The sequence below is a fragment of the Jaculus jaculus genome, chromosome 2 (genome assembly GCF_020740685.1).
Source record: "Jaculus jaculus isolate mJacJac1 chromosome 2, mJacJac1.mat.Y.cur, whole genome shotgun sequence".
Taxonomy (NCBI): Eukaryota; Metazoa; Chordata; class Mammalia; order Rodentia; family Dipodidae; genus Jaculus; species Jaculus jaculus.
In genome coordinates, this window is record NC_059103.1 from 112,575,782 (window position 1) to 112,591,282 (window position 15,501).

Here is a 15,501-nt window from a genome sequence, read left to right on the forward strand (position 1 = left end):
AAGACAATAGTTAGAGTCCTGGATGTTTCTAGACAGTTAATTTGCCTATATTGGACCTTACACATTCCTCTTTTCAGATTATGAAGAGGGAGAATATGTTTTCAATATGGAAAAAGATATCATCACAATGAGAAGACAATAGTTTGTTTTCTCTAAACCTTTCTCCTGCTTTCCCTTCTCCCATTGCCTTGCTGGAAACTCCTTCACCAGGCATTGTGCAGAGAAAAATCACCAGTGACAACACCCTCCGTGAATACTGTCATAGTGTGACACATATATTAGTGGTTTCACAAAAATATTCCATAACTGACATTTGAAAGTGTAATAAGAGGGGAGCAGAGGAGAAGTCTGTGGGAGGAAACATGTATTCCTATGGGGTACAGGTGAGCAACCCTTGCTTCCCAGATCTCAAAGAGCAGGAAGAATTCCTCCATCAACCATCCTGGTGTTATGGAGAGTTGCTTCAAGGCAGCAGTGCATGACTGGAAAAAGCCATTTTTTTAAAAACTTCTCCTCTGTGTTCTGTCAAGGTAGAATACAAGGAAGAAGAAGGAGTGTTTCTACACAGTTCCAATATTTCTAGGTCAAATGTGTTCAGTTTTCTTTAGAATAGTGTTAAAAACTCAAGATGCAGTTCAAAGGTACCCAGTGATTCTAATGTATTTTATAAAATGTTTACATTTCACTTTTTGGTCATGGCAAAGTCTATTGGCACAAACAGCACAACCACAGGGTATTCTTCGATTTTAATAATTCATCTTATATATATATTTATATATATTTATATTTCTTCTTATCTTCATTTCCTCAGCAAAAGGGGAAATAAAAATATTGATCTATAAAATAAGCAGATGATAACACAATGCCAAAAATAGCTTATGTTAAGTGCAAGGGGTGAAGCTTGAAAGCAAGCTACATTACAACAACATATTGATTTAACATTTAAATACAAGACTTGCAATAAAATAATCTTGAAATAAGCTTCTTACTTTTAGTTGACTTCTTTTTTAAAAACTACTCTCTCTACACATATCCAGTTGTAATACTTGACAGTAGCATGATGGAGCGCGATATAACTTTGGTACACACTGCAGAAATGGATAGTGAAATGTCCATAAATGAAATTCCACCAGCTAGAGCTCTCTACAGCCAGGTGACCAGCCACCCGATCCTATACTGATAAACTGTTTCCCACCACAATCTCCAGAGTCCTGCCCAGAGCCATTCAGGACTGTAGAGAAAGCAGGCTCACTGGATCCAGATTGTGTTTCCTCTCTCCGACCTCCTGGGTTCCACGGTCAGCTCTCCAAATGTGGAGAAAAACTGCTCCATTTCCTTCTGCAGCATGTCATTTCTCTTCTCTGCATCTTCCTTGGCTCGCTCAGCGTTCCTCATTTTGATTTCTATCATGGTGAACTTCTTCCTCTCTTGATCCAGCTCATCGTGGAGGCTCATCATTTCTGTTTCCAAAGTCAAATTTCGCTGTTCTAAGCTACAGAGACAGGGAGGAGGGAATAAGAGATAAGTGTGTTATTCTCTTGAAATACAAGGGAGACTCTGATGTTCTCTAAACTCTGTCTATAGCACTTAGGCCATCAGAACAAATCCATTCAAATCAGTGACACATGTTCTGATGATTGATTGAAAAGGGGCATATCTTGCAATATCAATTCACTATATGCTAATATGGTTTATCATTGTAGTGACAAGTCCACCGGACATCAATTGGAAATGCTTAAGTGAATGGGTGACAGACAAGTCAGGAATTCAAGTCATATGGCCCATATGCAGAGGTAGGAGGCAGCCAAACCCAGGAAACTTCTTGCATGCTAAGTATATTTGGCTTTATGGAGTGAACATGAGAAAGGAAAGTGGGGTTAAGTTGGAAGAAAAGTACAATCATATTTTCTTCTAGGGAAAATATTAATGACAATTTCCTTGTTAGGTTAAAACTACTGGTAAGAATGGACATTTTTTTTTTTTTGAAGCATGTAGTCCCATCTTATAAAAGCAGCTAGTTGACAATATAGATGCAAATGGAAGATATTGGATGAGCACCCAACTTTATACTGTGTTAACTTGAAATTCATCCATGTAATCACTAATATTTGCTTCATTTCCAAATTGTTAGCCTATTATAAGATAGAACTAAATTTATATCTTTAAACATTGACATGTATTTTTGATAGTCTATAAAATCAGAGGCTATTTTTATTTATAACTCAAGCCACACATACATATAGATGTGGCTTTATGTGTATATAAGCACACACATATGCACTCTCATTGAAAGAGAAATATTAAATATTTGTCCATTATGAGTTGAATGTTGGTAATAGCTGGTTTTCATACTTCTTGCCTTCTAGTCTCAGGTTACATGGGCTTATTCAAGTTCACCAAACCATTGGAACTTGGATAGCTAATGTGAGCATAGCTCCTAGAAAATTGATTATCTTAACACCAAGTTAAAAATTAAAATCTCAATTATTTTCCTGTTTTGAAAAAACTAGCCCAATATATTACCTGGATATTTTATCCAAATAATATGAGCTTAAAATGGATCTGACTTCCCAATGTAAGTCATCAGAATTAAAAAATAATAACTTAAAATAATAAATTAGGTAAGTAAAATAAAAAAATTAAAAATTAAATAATAATCTTTTTAATTCTACAAGACTGTTTTAGGCAAAGAATCACCTATTTATTTATTAAGATAGAGAGAGGGAGAATGGGCATGCCAGGGCCTCTAGCCACTGCAAACGAACCCCAGATACATGTGCCGCCTTGTGCATCTGGCTTCTTGGGTCCTGGGGAATAAAACTGAGGTCCTTTGGCTTTGGAGGCAAGTGCCTTAACCACTACGCAATCTCTTCAGCCCACAGAATCATATTTTTATTGTAGAGGCTGGTACTATGCTGGGTACCATTCAGAATTATCATGAAATATATTCTCTATGCTTTCTAAAATTATAGGACTAAATATACTGGAAAAAGCATAAGCTTAAATAGTGGTTAAGATGACTTTATGAAGTAATATCTAATTCTCTAACATTTGTAAGGGGTACTTGCATAAAATTTTCAGGAATTAAAGTACTGAGTAGAAAAATAGAAGGAATTATCATAACATAAACCTATAAAAATGCTGTAAAAGTAGGATTTTTAAATGCATTTCTAAGATGAAAATTTAAAAAGAATATGTTCAGGTTTTGTGCTGATGAAGTATAAGAACAAAATTTAGGAATGTCCTATGAAAATGAACTGTGGAAACGAACTATGGGGAAGAACAGGTCTTTTGTGATATTATTTTTACAGCTCTTTTGTGATATTGTTGTGAGGTGCTGAATTTTCTACTTGTAATTCGCTGTAGAGTTAATCTTATAATTGAGTAATCCACCTGCTTAAAGCAATGTGATTAGATTTTTCTCTGCCTTGGTGTACCTTTGGCCTGGATAGCACTCAGATGAGCTATATAGACAAACAGTGTTTGGAGATGATGATTACTCTTAAGATATGGTCTATGCTACTTTTCTCAGAGGCCTGGTTGGACTTTCAACTCAGAGCAAACATACATGTGTAAGAAGCGCACATCCATAGCACTGAAGACAATGAGGTCAGTGACTGCAGGTCCACAGATCTGTTGAAGGCTCCTGCGATTGGAGTATATGTGTGTTCTGGATCAGCAGAGTCCAGCGGGTCATATCCCTAATCCCTGAATCTGGTCCTTTCACAAATGTTCAAGGATTATCCAAAGTTGTAAATTCCTTACCCTTTGCTAATGCAATGTACTGCTTTTTCATGTACTACCGTTTTTTTTTTTTTTTTCCTCTGTTCAATAAAAGTGTCAATGAATGCTTGCATGTGAAAGAAGCCACAGCCACAGTGACATCAGAGCAGCAGTGACAGTAGATTCAGCAGGTTTACTAATGGCTTAACTACACTTCTATTTAGTTTCTATTTTCCCCAGGCAGTTCCTAGAGGCACCTAGCCCACTCCTGGACTTGAGGGGTGGGTATAAGTAATTAGCTCTCTCACCTCCCAGGCTCTGCTTCTAGAAGCAGTTTTTCCATTTCTGGACAGGAAAGTTCCTAAGGTTGGTCTTTCTTAAATCAGGACCATGCCCCCTCCCCATCAAATCAGGCACGATTTTATAAAAAGGAATAAATTGACACATAGAATAATAAGTGGATGTGCATAATGGGATTTGCACAGTTCTGAGGATGAGACTGTTTTCCTCCTCACTGGGAACAGGAAATGGGGGACCCCATGTTCCAGGTTAAATTCGGAATCTGTCCCTGTAAAGCTGGATGCAGAAAAGTGAGCAAGGAGAGGCCCTGGTATGCCAATATACATGCATAAATTAAAAATCAATTTTCAAAGATGGGGATACAAAAAATATCTTTCATATGTAGAATTGGAAGAATTTAATGAGCAATTAGTATAATAGAAAAGCAATCCGAGATACTGAGAATGTTTCACATGCAATTAATCAGAGCAATTTAACATATGAAATGCAAGTTAACAGAAGTGGAGGATAGGTTAAAAATGCCCAACATGCTTTTCAAAATTTTTAATTAATTATAAGGAGAAAGAGAGAGAATCAACATATCAGGGCCTCTTGTCACTGACAACATATTTCTTTGATAAGATTTTGTATAGAGAACCAGAAGGTGGGTGAGATGAAATAAACAAAAGATGATGAATAAAACACTACAGGTTGGAAAAGGGTGTAAGTCCTAAGATTAAATGATAAAACACATTTAAAAAGTTAAAGAAAAAAATCACACGAGAAGTTTTAGTCAAAGATTCAATAACAATAGTAACAGGAAACAGACTTTTCAGGAAAAAAGCCTGTATTATCATAAAAATGACAAATATTTAAGGAACAAAGGATTGATTCAATAGGAAGATACACACACACACACACACACAAGAGATTCAATAGGAAGACACAAACAGCTCTGATATTGTTATTCACCTAGCCAGAAAGCCTTAAATTATAAGGAGAAATTGACAACACCAGAATAATGTTAGGAGACTTTAAGATACCTTTCTCACAAATCCTAAATCCATGTGGAGAAATAGAAGGAACATAGATATCAACAGCTTTATTCATCACATTCATCTCTTTGTTATGTATCGCACACCAGCCCAATATGAGAAGAGTGTCATAAGACTGAGTAATTGATATTATACAAGTAAATTTCTTTGACTATAATGCAATATTTTCTAAGTAGATAAAGCTAGACACCAACAAGACTCAAATGTTTGTTTGAAAATTAAAAGTTATATATCTCACTGATGGATAAAGTAAAATATTCTATCATCCATGTATCTATTAACCTTAATACATCCTTAATACTGGTGGTGTAGAGTTTAAAAAAATTGAGAAATATAAACTCTAAGTAAGGATGACTGCACATCTTCAAGAACAGTGACAGTCTCCCTCCCATGGTTTGGGCATGCAACAGCCCTTAACCTACCTCTCCACTGGCTGCCACATGGTGAGAAAACTGTAGTGAGATGTCAACAATCTCTTAGAAAGTTCTCTTATTTTATTAAGATCTCTGAAATGCTCTATTGATCTGAGAACATATGTTTATCACCAACATCTGTAGATATGAAACAACTACATCCTCAAACTAATAACATTCATCTGCTCCTAACACAAGTTTAAAGCAGTCTCCCTGTCCTTTCAAGGTAAGCTTCCTGGTGCCAAGTTCTAGCCACATTGCACAATTCTGATAGCTAGAAGTTCTAATGCTATATTTTAAAGAAGTATGATCATATCAGATGGTGAGTCTGCTTTTTGTTTTATTTGAACCTCCTGTCACTCAGCACCAGACTGAAAATGCCAAAGCACATTTTCATTCAGCGACACTTGCAAAAAGTGTCTGCCCAGGGAAGTAAGGTCTCAATTTCCTAAGTAGTATTTTCATTTATATTTACTTTGATTAATTTCTGAGAATATGATAGTGTTCACACTCAAATAAATGCATGGGAAACATATTACACTGTTTGTTCATTTGTGTGGCTTTCTATTTCTCTACTACCTATCTACCTGTCATTGTCTATGTACCTATATCTCTTTACATATCATCAATCCATAAAGGTTAAAGATGTATGCATTTATAATGTACTACCGTGGGGTTTGGAGCTGTAGATGTAGTGGAGGTAAGTCAAATAGCCAAGTGTACTCCCACCACGCGTGAAGACATCATCCACATTCCACAGCTTGAACCTGGAGCCACTACCATGTCCTCTGACCCTCACACCTGCTAGTTTCCTCTTGATAAGTTAGCCTTTTTGGGACACTACACTAAAGAATATAAATATAATCTGTTCATAATTCCTGTAACCATGGAAAAGTGTGGTGATCTTCAGGTCTCTCACACAAGGATATCTTTGTGATATCTGGGCTCAGTGACACCCTAGACCACTCAGGACACAGTCTATAGCTTCCTCATTTCGCTAGCCCAAAAAAGTTGCTCAGCAAACCTCTCACTGGATCATCTCATTAGAAGATGTAAATTAATATAAAATAGAGTTTAGCATGACTACTTCCTTATCCTATAATTTGAGCTAGCATATTTAGTCTGTATGACACTCAGTTTCCCAGCAGAAGGCTTTTGCTCCCCTCTGGTAGCAATGATTTCCAGGTTTCACTTACCTTTTTATCCTGGACTCGTACTCTATTTTCTGCTTGGTCATTTCTTGTTTCAGGCTGGAAACTAAACTGTGCAGTGCACTGTGGTTGCTGGTGTTGTTGCCCACAAATGTCTCACTGTTATCACTGCTGCTGGTGGCACGACTACTTCGGCCTCCCACACTTCGGCGGTCACTTTTGTTCTCATAGTCCGCGGGGTGCGAAAGGTCGTCCTGTGGGGGCCCATCCAAAACGGGATCCTCAAAGTTCCCACCATAAAAGTCTTGCTCTGGGCAGGTGGTAGTGGAGGAGCGACAGGAATTGGAGTTGTCGGGGAGGGAGATTTCGCAGGAGGAAGTGGACCAGGTGGCACTGTCCACACTGTGCTTGTCATCCAGGTTCATCATGGAGAACTGTTGATGGACATTATCATAGGTGGACAGCCTGTTGTGCTGGCCTGACTCTCCAGTTTGCTCCTTCTGCTTGTTATCTCTCAGGGTTACATAGCCATTGGGCAACCAGCTCATGTTTCGGCCATTCAAGGGGTTCCCGAGTGTATCAGTGTTCAAAATGCCCATACGCATCGTTCCGTTCTGTACACTGTGGGTGCCCATTTTAGTACCAGACCCTTTCAGTGAAGAGGTCCGTCTGGCTTGTAAGCTCCCATTAGGGGTGGTTTGTGTTTTCTCGGTACCTTCTGCATTACTGCTGCTGAATGACCCGTTGGTGACTATCCCGCTACCCTTATTGAAGGCTGGGTTCTTTTTAACCATGAGAGGAGGGCTCCTAGAGACATCAAGCTTGTGAACACTGTTCCTTGGACTGTTGGTTTTGCTGCCTGACAGATTTGTGGGGGATCCATTGTCCACGCTGCTTCTCTGAGGAGACTCAGATTTACCCCAAGAGCAGCGCCTGCCAGGGCTGTCCTTGGTGTTGTTGTTCTCCTTGTTCTGCAGCTGAGCCCCGCTGGCTTTCTTCTGAACGTCGTTGTTGTTCACTCCCTCTTGGGACTTGCCCTGCAGCTCTGCGTCTTTGGGGAAGAGGTGATCGTGCTTACTAATCATCACCGACATCAACTGCTGGACCACCACTGTCCCTGCAATTACCAGAAAGTACTTTTAAGTTCTTTCCAATTTTGAGTATGACTTCTAAGGATTTTTAGGAGAAATGTACCACCACTGTTAAGAGTACTAAACTGTAGTATTAATGATTATAATTATGGTAGCAACTAAAATCGTTGGAACACTTAGTCTTTGCCATGAGCTGTGCCAAATGCTCTATTTTTTGTAGCTTAGTTCAATTATAAAACAAGCACATGAATATGTACTGCATTCTAAAGGTTATGTACCTTGACAAGGTCACAAGGGTAAGGGCCAGACATTGTACTTGAACTCAGAGTTAAATAGTTCCAAAGTCTGGGCTTTAATCATCAAACAACACTTTTTGCAAGTTCAACATTTCACAATAAGATGAAGCCACTTTAGCCCTTCATCTGGAAACTGCTTCAACCTGTGACTCTACTTTTAAAGAGAGAAAGAGAAAGCGAAAGAGAGAGAGAGAGAATGGGTGTGCCAGGGCCTCCAGCCATTGCAAACGAACTCTAAATTCATGTGCTACCTTGTGCATCTTGCTTATGTGGGTTCTGGGGAATGAACCTGGGTCCTTAGGCTTTGCAGGCTAATGCCTTAACCACTAAGCCATCTCTCTAGCTCAGCTTCAGTGTGTCTTAAGGAACATGAGCCATAGTAGTGTAGTAAGGACCTCCAAACATTCTTTTCTCCTTAAAAGTACTGGCAAACTTCTTCATAATCAGTCTTTTCAGAATTCTATAAATTAATGCATAAGTTTGAGCAATCTAGAAAATGTTTATTTAAGAAAGTAGCCTAGGGCTGGAGAGATGGCTTAGCGGTTGAGTGCTTGCCTGTGAAGCCTAAGGACCCCGGTTCGAGGCTCGGTTCCCCAGGTCCCACGTTAGCCAGATGCACAAGGGGACGCACGCGTCTGGAGTTCGTTTGCAGAGGCTGGAAGCCCTGGCCCGCCCATTCTCTCTCTTTCTCTCCCTCTATCTGTCTTTCTCTCTGTGTCTGTCGCTCTCAAATAAATAAATAAATAATTAAAAAAAAAAAAGAAAGTAGCCTAAATCTTGATGAAAACAGCAAAACATGGTGGGTTTTAAATGGCTTGATATACATCCTTCCCTTGCTGTCACTGTGGCTTGAAAACCAAAAGGTTCCCAGTAGGAACCTGCAGCCTGACAGCCATGGCAGCAGGCAGAGCAGGACTGAGAGTCTGCCAAAGCTCTTGGCCCAGAGAACTGCCATATATGACCTCTGGGTGGTTCCTTCAGAGTCTCCTTGTAAAATGTTCATCGTTCTGTGATCTGACTAGGTGCTCCTTCTGGGTAAACAGGTTTTTCCTCAAATTTGTATAAAATAGTAAGAGGCACAAATCTTTAACATAATGGCCACGTGAAACAATAGTAATAGTTGAGGGGAACATTAAGGTAACATAAAGGGACAATCTTGGGAATAAGGTTTTGAAATGCTTTTATTATTCCTGGGACTCTAAGAGGACACATTCATACCTAGAGGTATATATTCTTAGGACAGAACTGAGAGGTTCCTAAGCTCTCACCTTTGGCTGACATTGAGCAAATCACAAACAGGGACTGAAGGCTGAGAAAGTTTCAGCACTGTCTAGATGGGTGCTAACTCAGCTCAGGAGGGACACAGAAGCTCACAGTGGAGGTAGAGAGTGTAACTGATACCAAACATTTGAGGAAATGTCTACCTTAACTAATAATAATTAAGTAAGAAGTGAAAAAACCTACTATATGGAAACTTCAGTAGCCATGTATAACAAAAATATAAACTTTACAGAATGTCTCAGAAAGGACATTATGCATACAGCTACAGATAAAATAAACAAGAAGCCTTAAGCAAGGGGAGTATCATTCCATGTTGTTTAAAACATTCCTTTCTCAACAAAATTAATAGATACACAAAAATAAAGTATGAATTAAACATAGCACAAAATAATTAACTATGAGGAAGCCTGTCTTTACCTGCTAAGTCATCTCATCAGCCCCAAAAATATTCTTCTTAAGACAACAACTGTAACTCAGATAGCATGGATAACAGCTCAATTAATTCATCAGGTTCTATGACATATCAGATGAAGTTTCAAAATATGTTTGCCCATGTCCCTTTGTTTTATCATCTTTGCTCCTATCCTCTAAGATTCATTGGAACAATGAGGTTTCTATGCTGGTTTTCAAAGTGGGGTTCCCTCTAGGCATCATCTTCACTATCTAACTCATTCACATATCTACAACAAGGCAGTATGGTTATTCTATATTTCCCCTGGATTTGCCTTGAACTATACTAGTTTGTCACATGTAATTATATAATGTTGATAAAAGCTTCCACCCAAAGTAGTTTTTTATAAATAAACATAGGGGAAAAAACTTAAGCTTTAGTTATTAAACATAGTTTCTACATATAATACTTGAAATATGAGGCTTGATGAAAAACATGATGAAAATGGCTTTGACAGCTCAGATGTCTGACCGCCAACAGGCTAACAGAGACCAGCCTCCCAATGTGAGGCAAGGCTGTCCTCTGACTTGAAGCCCCCCCTCACAAAAATGCTTTGCATTCACTTTGAATAGGAAAAATATGTTAAATTTATCCATGTCTGGCACCCTATTTCTTTAATAACTAAAAACTCAAATACTTACAGAATTTCCACTGTGACAGGATGCCTCTAGAACAATATCACTTGAATTTTAATGTTTATATAAATGACCTAGACATCTTGTGAAAAGGCAGATTCTAATTCACTAGCCATTGGATGGGTTATGAGATTTTGAATTTTTTTTTTTGATTTTTCTTTTTAAAAATTTTTGTTGTTGTTTATTTATTTGAGTGCGACAGATGCAGAGAGAGAAAGAGGAACATAGAGAGAGAGAATGGGCATGCCAGGGCCTACCACTGCAAACAACTCTAGACACGAGCACCCCTTGTGCATATGGCTAACGTGGATCCTGGGGAATTGAGCCTCGAACTGGGGTCCTTAGGCTTCACAGGCAAGGACTTAACCACTAAGCCATCTCTCCAGCCCATTTTGTTTTTTGTTTTTTTTTTTTTTGGTTTTTCAATGTAGGGTTTCACACTAGTCCAGGCTGACCTGGATTTCACTATGTAGTCTCAGGGTGGCCTTGAACTCACGGTGATCCACCTACCTCTGCCTCTCCCCCCACCTCAAGAGTGCTGGGATTAAAGAAGTACACTACCACACTTGGAGAGATATTGAATTTTAACTACTTTGAGATAACAAGTGTAGAAACAAGTATTGTTATCTGGCAACTTCATAGTTTTAGGACCTGAATCAGAGTTTCATTTTGACACTATCCCCAGGTAGTTTGGGGAGAGTTTGTGATATGTAAAAATATTTCATGTTCATATTACATTATGTCACTCAGGTTCTGTGAGAAAGGTTGTAACATTTTTCACTTGAAGAAATTAAGGTTCAGAAAAGTTAAACTGTTTGCTTAATGCTGCAGAAAATAAATGACCAAGCTGGAATTTTAATGCTCAGTGCTTTCATTGCATATTAGGCATCTGTCCTAATGCATCCCCATTTCTAGAATTTGAAACCGCAGTATGAGTAAGTAAATTGTCGGTAGGTCTAATAAGGAAGCTATATAAAATTATTGAAATTATTGAATCACCACCACCTATTAGAATTGTAGGAGAAAAAACAAAAGACTGAACCAAATTAATTGCATGATAAATGCTTCATTCTCCTTTCAGTAATCTCTGAATTTTCATCATATTGCATAATGCAAAATTTCAGAAAAATTAAAACGGTCACCAACACTGCGGACCCTGTGTCCACACTGCTGTTTCACATGGGCTCATTTGACAGACAGTTTCAAGGGTTTATAACTTCTAATATATGTGGCTCTGCCTAATATTTAGTGAAAATGAACCTTTCTTCCATCACTGCAATATTAGCTTTGAAGCATCACTGCTCTCCATCACAGCTATGAGCTTTGTGAGGCATTTAATTAACTGAACTTCCAAGTTCTCAGTCTCCAGAAGGAGCTTGGCAGCAGCCATGACAGAACAGATCTGCCACAATGACAGAGTCAGCAGCAGGGCCCCATAGATTTAGATCTTTCTTTCTTGGATGCCAAGAGGTTTCACTATCATCTAGTTTCTGGGATGATAAGTGACAATGGTCTCCAGCAAAGTGAATTGCATTCACCTTTGTAGCCACTTAGAACAGGCTTGTTTGGTAGTAATGATGATATGTGTATGTCACCATATGCACTGTCTTTTTCCTCTTTCCTTTGCTCCTCTCTGTAATTTTCTTAAGCTCCAAAAATGAGATAGGGTAGTTATAATCACCAGCCTATTATGTACAGTACAAGCAAATCCTGGAACCTCATTGTGCTGCCCAATCTAGCAATTACTAGATTCCTAGCTCACATCATTTTATACAGGTTAAATTTAAAATCGTATTACAAACAGTTTTCTTCATAAGCATTATCTAAAAATTTAATTTTCCTTGAAAATACCCCGGCAGTTTGTGTGTGTGTGTGTATGATATTCTATGTAGTAGTGTTTCCATCTATATTATTTTGTAAGAAATAAGTTGTGCATATGTTATTTTCCATATCTGAAGCTATCTGATGAGTTTAGACAAGTGTATATTGTATATATATTTCTAAAACAATTCACCTCATTTCAATATAGACAATCTGACTTATGTCCTTTTGCTATCAAATTCTTACCCCCACTTCCTGCTTAAGGTAAGCACTAATATGATTTTAGTGACTAGAGTGTGGCCTTTTGTATACTTTTAAAATAACTGGAATTATACAAATTTTATGTCTAGCAATTTTTTTTTTTTTTGCTTAGTATAATAGTTTTGGCATGTATCCATGTTGTTACCTGTGTGATTCATCCTTTTGGTTGCTGATCTGATGATGTTAACAAGTTTATTCATTCAGTATTTCCTGTTCTTTCTTAGGCAAGATTTTCTCTATCCCACTCTGACTCAACTTGTGAGATCCTCATACTTCTGCTTCCCAAGCATACGAATTACAGGTGTATACCACCACCTATAGATATTTATCTTCTATATTTGATAAAGAATTGTTCTATTCCCATGTGGGTAATGTTATGAATAAAGTTGATAGGAACATTGGATTACAAGTCTTGGGTGAATGATTTCTTTTTCATGGTTATATATAATATATCATTTTGCTTGGTTTTATGGGTAGCATATATTTAAGTTTATAAGTACTTTTTTAACTATTGAAATGGTTCTAACATTTTGTATTTCCACTGATGAAACTTTCCGTTTTCAATATTAATTTTATACTTTGTAGGGGATTGCATTATGGTTTAAATTTTAATTTCCCTAATAACTAAATATATGGAACAAAGCTCTCCTGTCATTTGTCATTTATGATGATGTGCCCACTACAAAACTTTCCCCATTCTGTGGATTGTGTTGATTGCCTTATATTATAAACTTTATATAGTAGTCTTAAATTAGGTTCTTTAATCAGTTATTCGACTTGCAAATGATTGCCCATGCTTATGTTTTGTTAGTTTGTTATCATGGGAATGTTTTGAAACAAAGGTTTTCAGTCCAAATTACCAAAAAGATTTTTTATAATTAGTACTAAGTAATTAAAGAGAGAATTTAAAAGAGAGAGTATTTAAAACAAAAATAAAATATTTTCCAATATAATGCATATTAGTTGACTATAATAGTATGTAAGTAGCCAAGAATAATGAATTAATTCACTTTGACCATATAATAAAATGAGAAAAGATTATAAAGATAAATATTATGGGTTAGTAAACATTCTATTTTTTAAAAATTTTTGTTTATTTTTATTTGAGAGTGACAGACAAAAAGAGAAAGAGGCAGAGAGAGAGAGAAAGAAAGAGAGAGAGAGAGAGAGAGAGAGAGAGAGAGAGAGAGAGAGAATGGACGCTCCAGGGCCTCCAGCCACTGCAAACGAACACCAGACACATGTGCCCCTTGTGCATCTGACTAATGTGGGTCGTGGGGAATGGAGCCTCAAACCAGGGTCCTTAGGCTTCACAGGCAAGCACTTAACCACTAAGCCATTTCTCCAGCCCAACATTCTATTATTTTTTATTCCAACACATACAGTTTCTATATAGGCCTCTGGTTGAAATTAAAACAAAAACACATGAAGCGTGAAAAGCTATTACACATTGCTTTAACTTACTTTTTACCAGGTTAATATTGCATACAGTATTGAATACTCAGAGTTACTTACGCCTCAGGATATATTTGATTGAATTCTAGGGCTTTGTATACAAAAGGGGTCAAATGACTAAGGAAGCCTCATCACAAACACAAATGCAATCTTGGAACTCAAAACCAGTGAGCTAATGTCTACTCTCAATTCAATTTCTATTTACTTTCCCACAGCTAACTCCATGGTTTCTAGAGGGACTCTTCTGAAATAAAAATCCCATCTCAAAATTCTATTCTCAATACTGTCAAATATTCTTGACTAGAGCACTTAGTAAGTTCTTGAGGTTACTGCTTGGTTTTCTGAATCGTCCTTCCACTAGCCTACATGCCCTGATATCAGTGATCTCAATGACATTACCAGTGTTTCCTCCTGATTGTGGATAGCTAAATTTATTTTGATGTCCTCCTCAAATTCATATGCTGAAATCCTAGCCTGTAGCAATTATGTTGGAAGGCATGCCATTAGATTCTGAGAGTGGATTCAATAGTTGCTAGTGTGTGTTTGTGTGTGGTGTGTGTTTGTGTGTATGGAGGAGGGCGGGGTTCAGTTGTGTAGTCACTGGTAAGTTGTCCACACTCCAGTAAAATTCTTCTACCCATTCTCAAGTAAGCAATCCTAATTTACTGCGTCAAAAATTGGGGAAAGAAAGTATGGTGGAGATTAATTGGAAAGAAGAATGATTTTCATGGAAGATGAAGTGATAAGAGGACAATTGGGGGTATCATATCAAATTTGTGCTAAATATATATACTATGCTCACCAAACTAAAAGCACTTCTCTTAATGTTCATACCCATATATTAATACTACTCTCACTTTTGGTTAGAGAATCTTTTCTTTTCAGATGGCAGTGACCTTGGGATAACTCAGAAGGCACCATGGTGCTGAGAAGTGATAGAGGAGGGCTCGGCACTGAAATACTTCAATCATACCTTCCAAGGCTCAGGGTCCATTGCAGAAGAGGTGACAGAAAGAATATAAGAGCCAAAGGAAGGGTAGGACTCCCTACAACATGCTCCTCCAGACACAAAATGGCCTAGCTATCCACGACCTCACATGCCTGACACTACCTACACAAAACCATCATAATAGGAGGAAAAGATCATGACATCAAAATACAAGAGAGACTGATTGAGAGGGGGCGGGGATATGATGGAGAATGGAGTTTCAAAGGGGAAAGTGGGGGGGAGGGAGGGAACTAACATGGGATATTGTTTACAGTCATGGAAATTATCAAAAAAATAAAAAGAAAAAAGTTAAGGGAAGGACCAATTAAAAACAAGGCAGGAGCCAATCCAGAGCATCGGGGAGAGCAGTCTTCTCCATGTTTGGATCCTCAGTGAGAAAGCAGGTGGAGCTCTGTGAGTCAGCAAAGTGACCTCCTGAATCTGCCATGCAGGCCTGGCTTCGTGACACACACAGTGTGGAAACCACTAAATTATGCCAACTTTCAAATGTTCAGAGGTGGACAGACACAGTGCATTCATTGTATGATACCGAAGCTACATTTGTTAATGTCAGCTTTAGTGTCAATTTGATCTCACCAGA

General features: G+C 38.0%; 1 protein-coding gene across 6 annotated transcripts in view; it reads right to left on the bottom strand.

Moving 5' to 3' along the window:
* Positions 1-246: 246 nt before the first annotated feature.
* Positions 247-15,501, bottom strand: part of Arhgap24 (Rho GTPase activating protein 24) — a 461,940-nt gene continuing 446,685 nt past the window's right edge. For all 6 annotated transcript variants that reach the window (XM_004661586.2, XM_045143258.1, XM_004661588.3 and 3 more), the window contains 2 exons: positions 6,667-7,738; positions 247-1,492 (listed from right to left, as the gene is read on the bottom strand). In XM_004661586.2, coding sequence (XP_004661643.1) covers positions 1,249-1,492; positions 6,667-7,738 — 1,316 coding nt within the window. In that variant the 3' untranslated portion in view covers positions 247-1,248. The remainder of the gene's footprint in view (positions 1,493-6,666; positions 7,739-15,501) is intronic.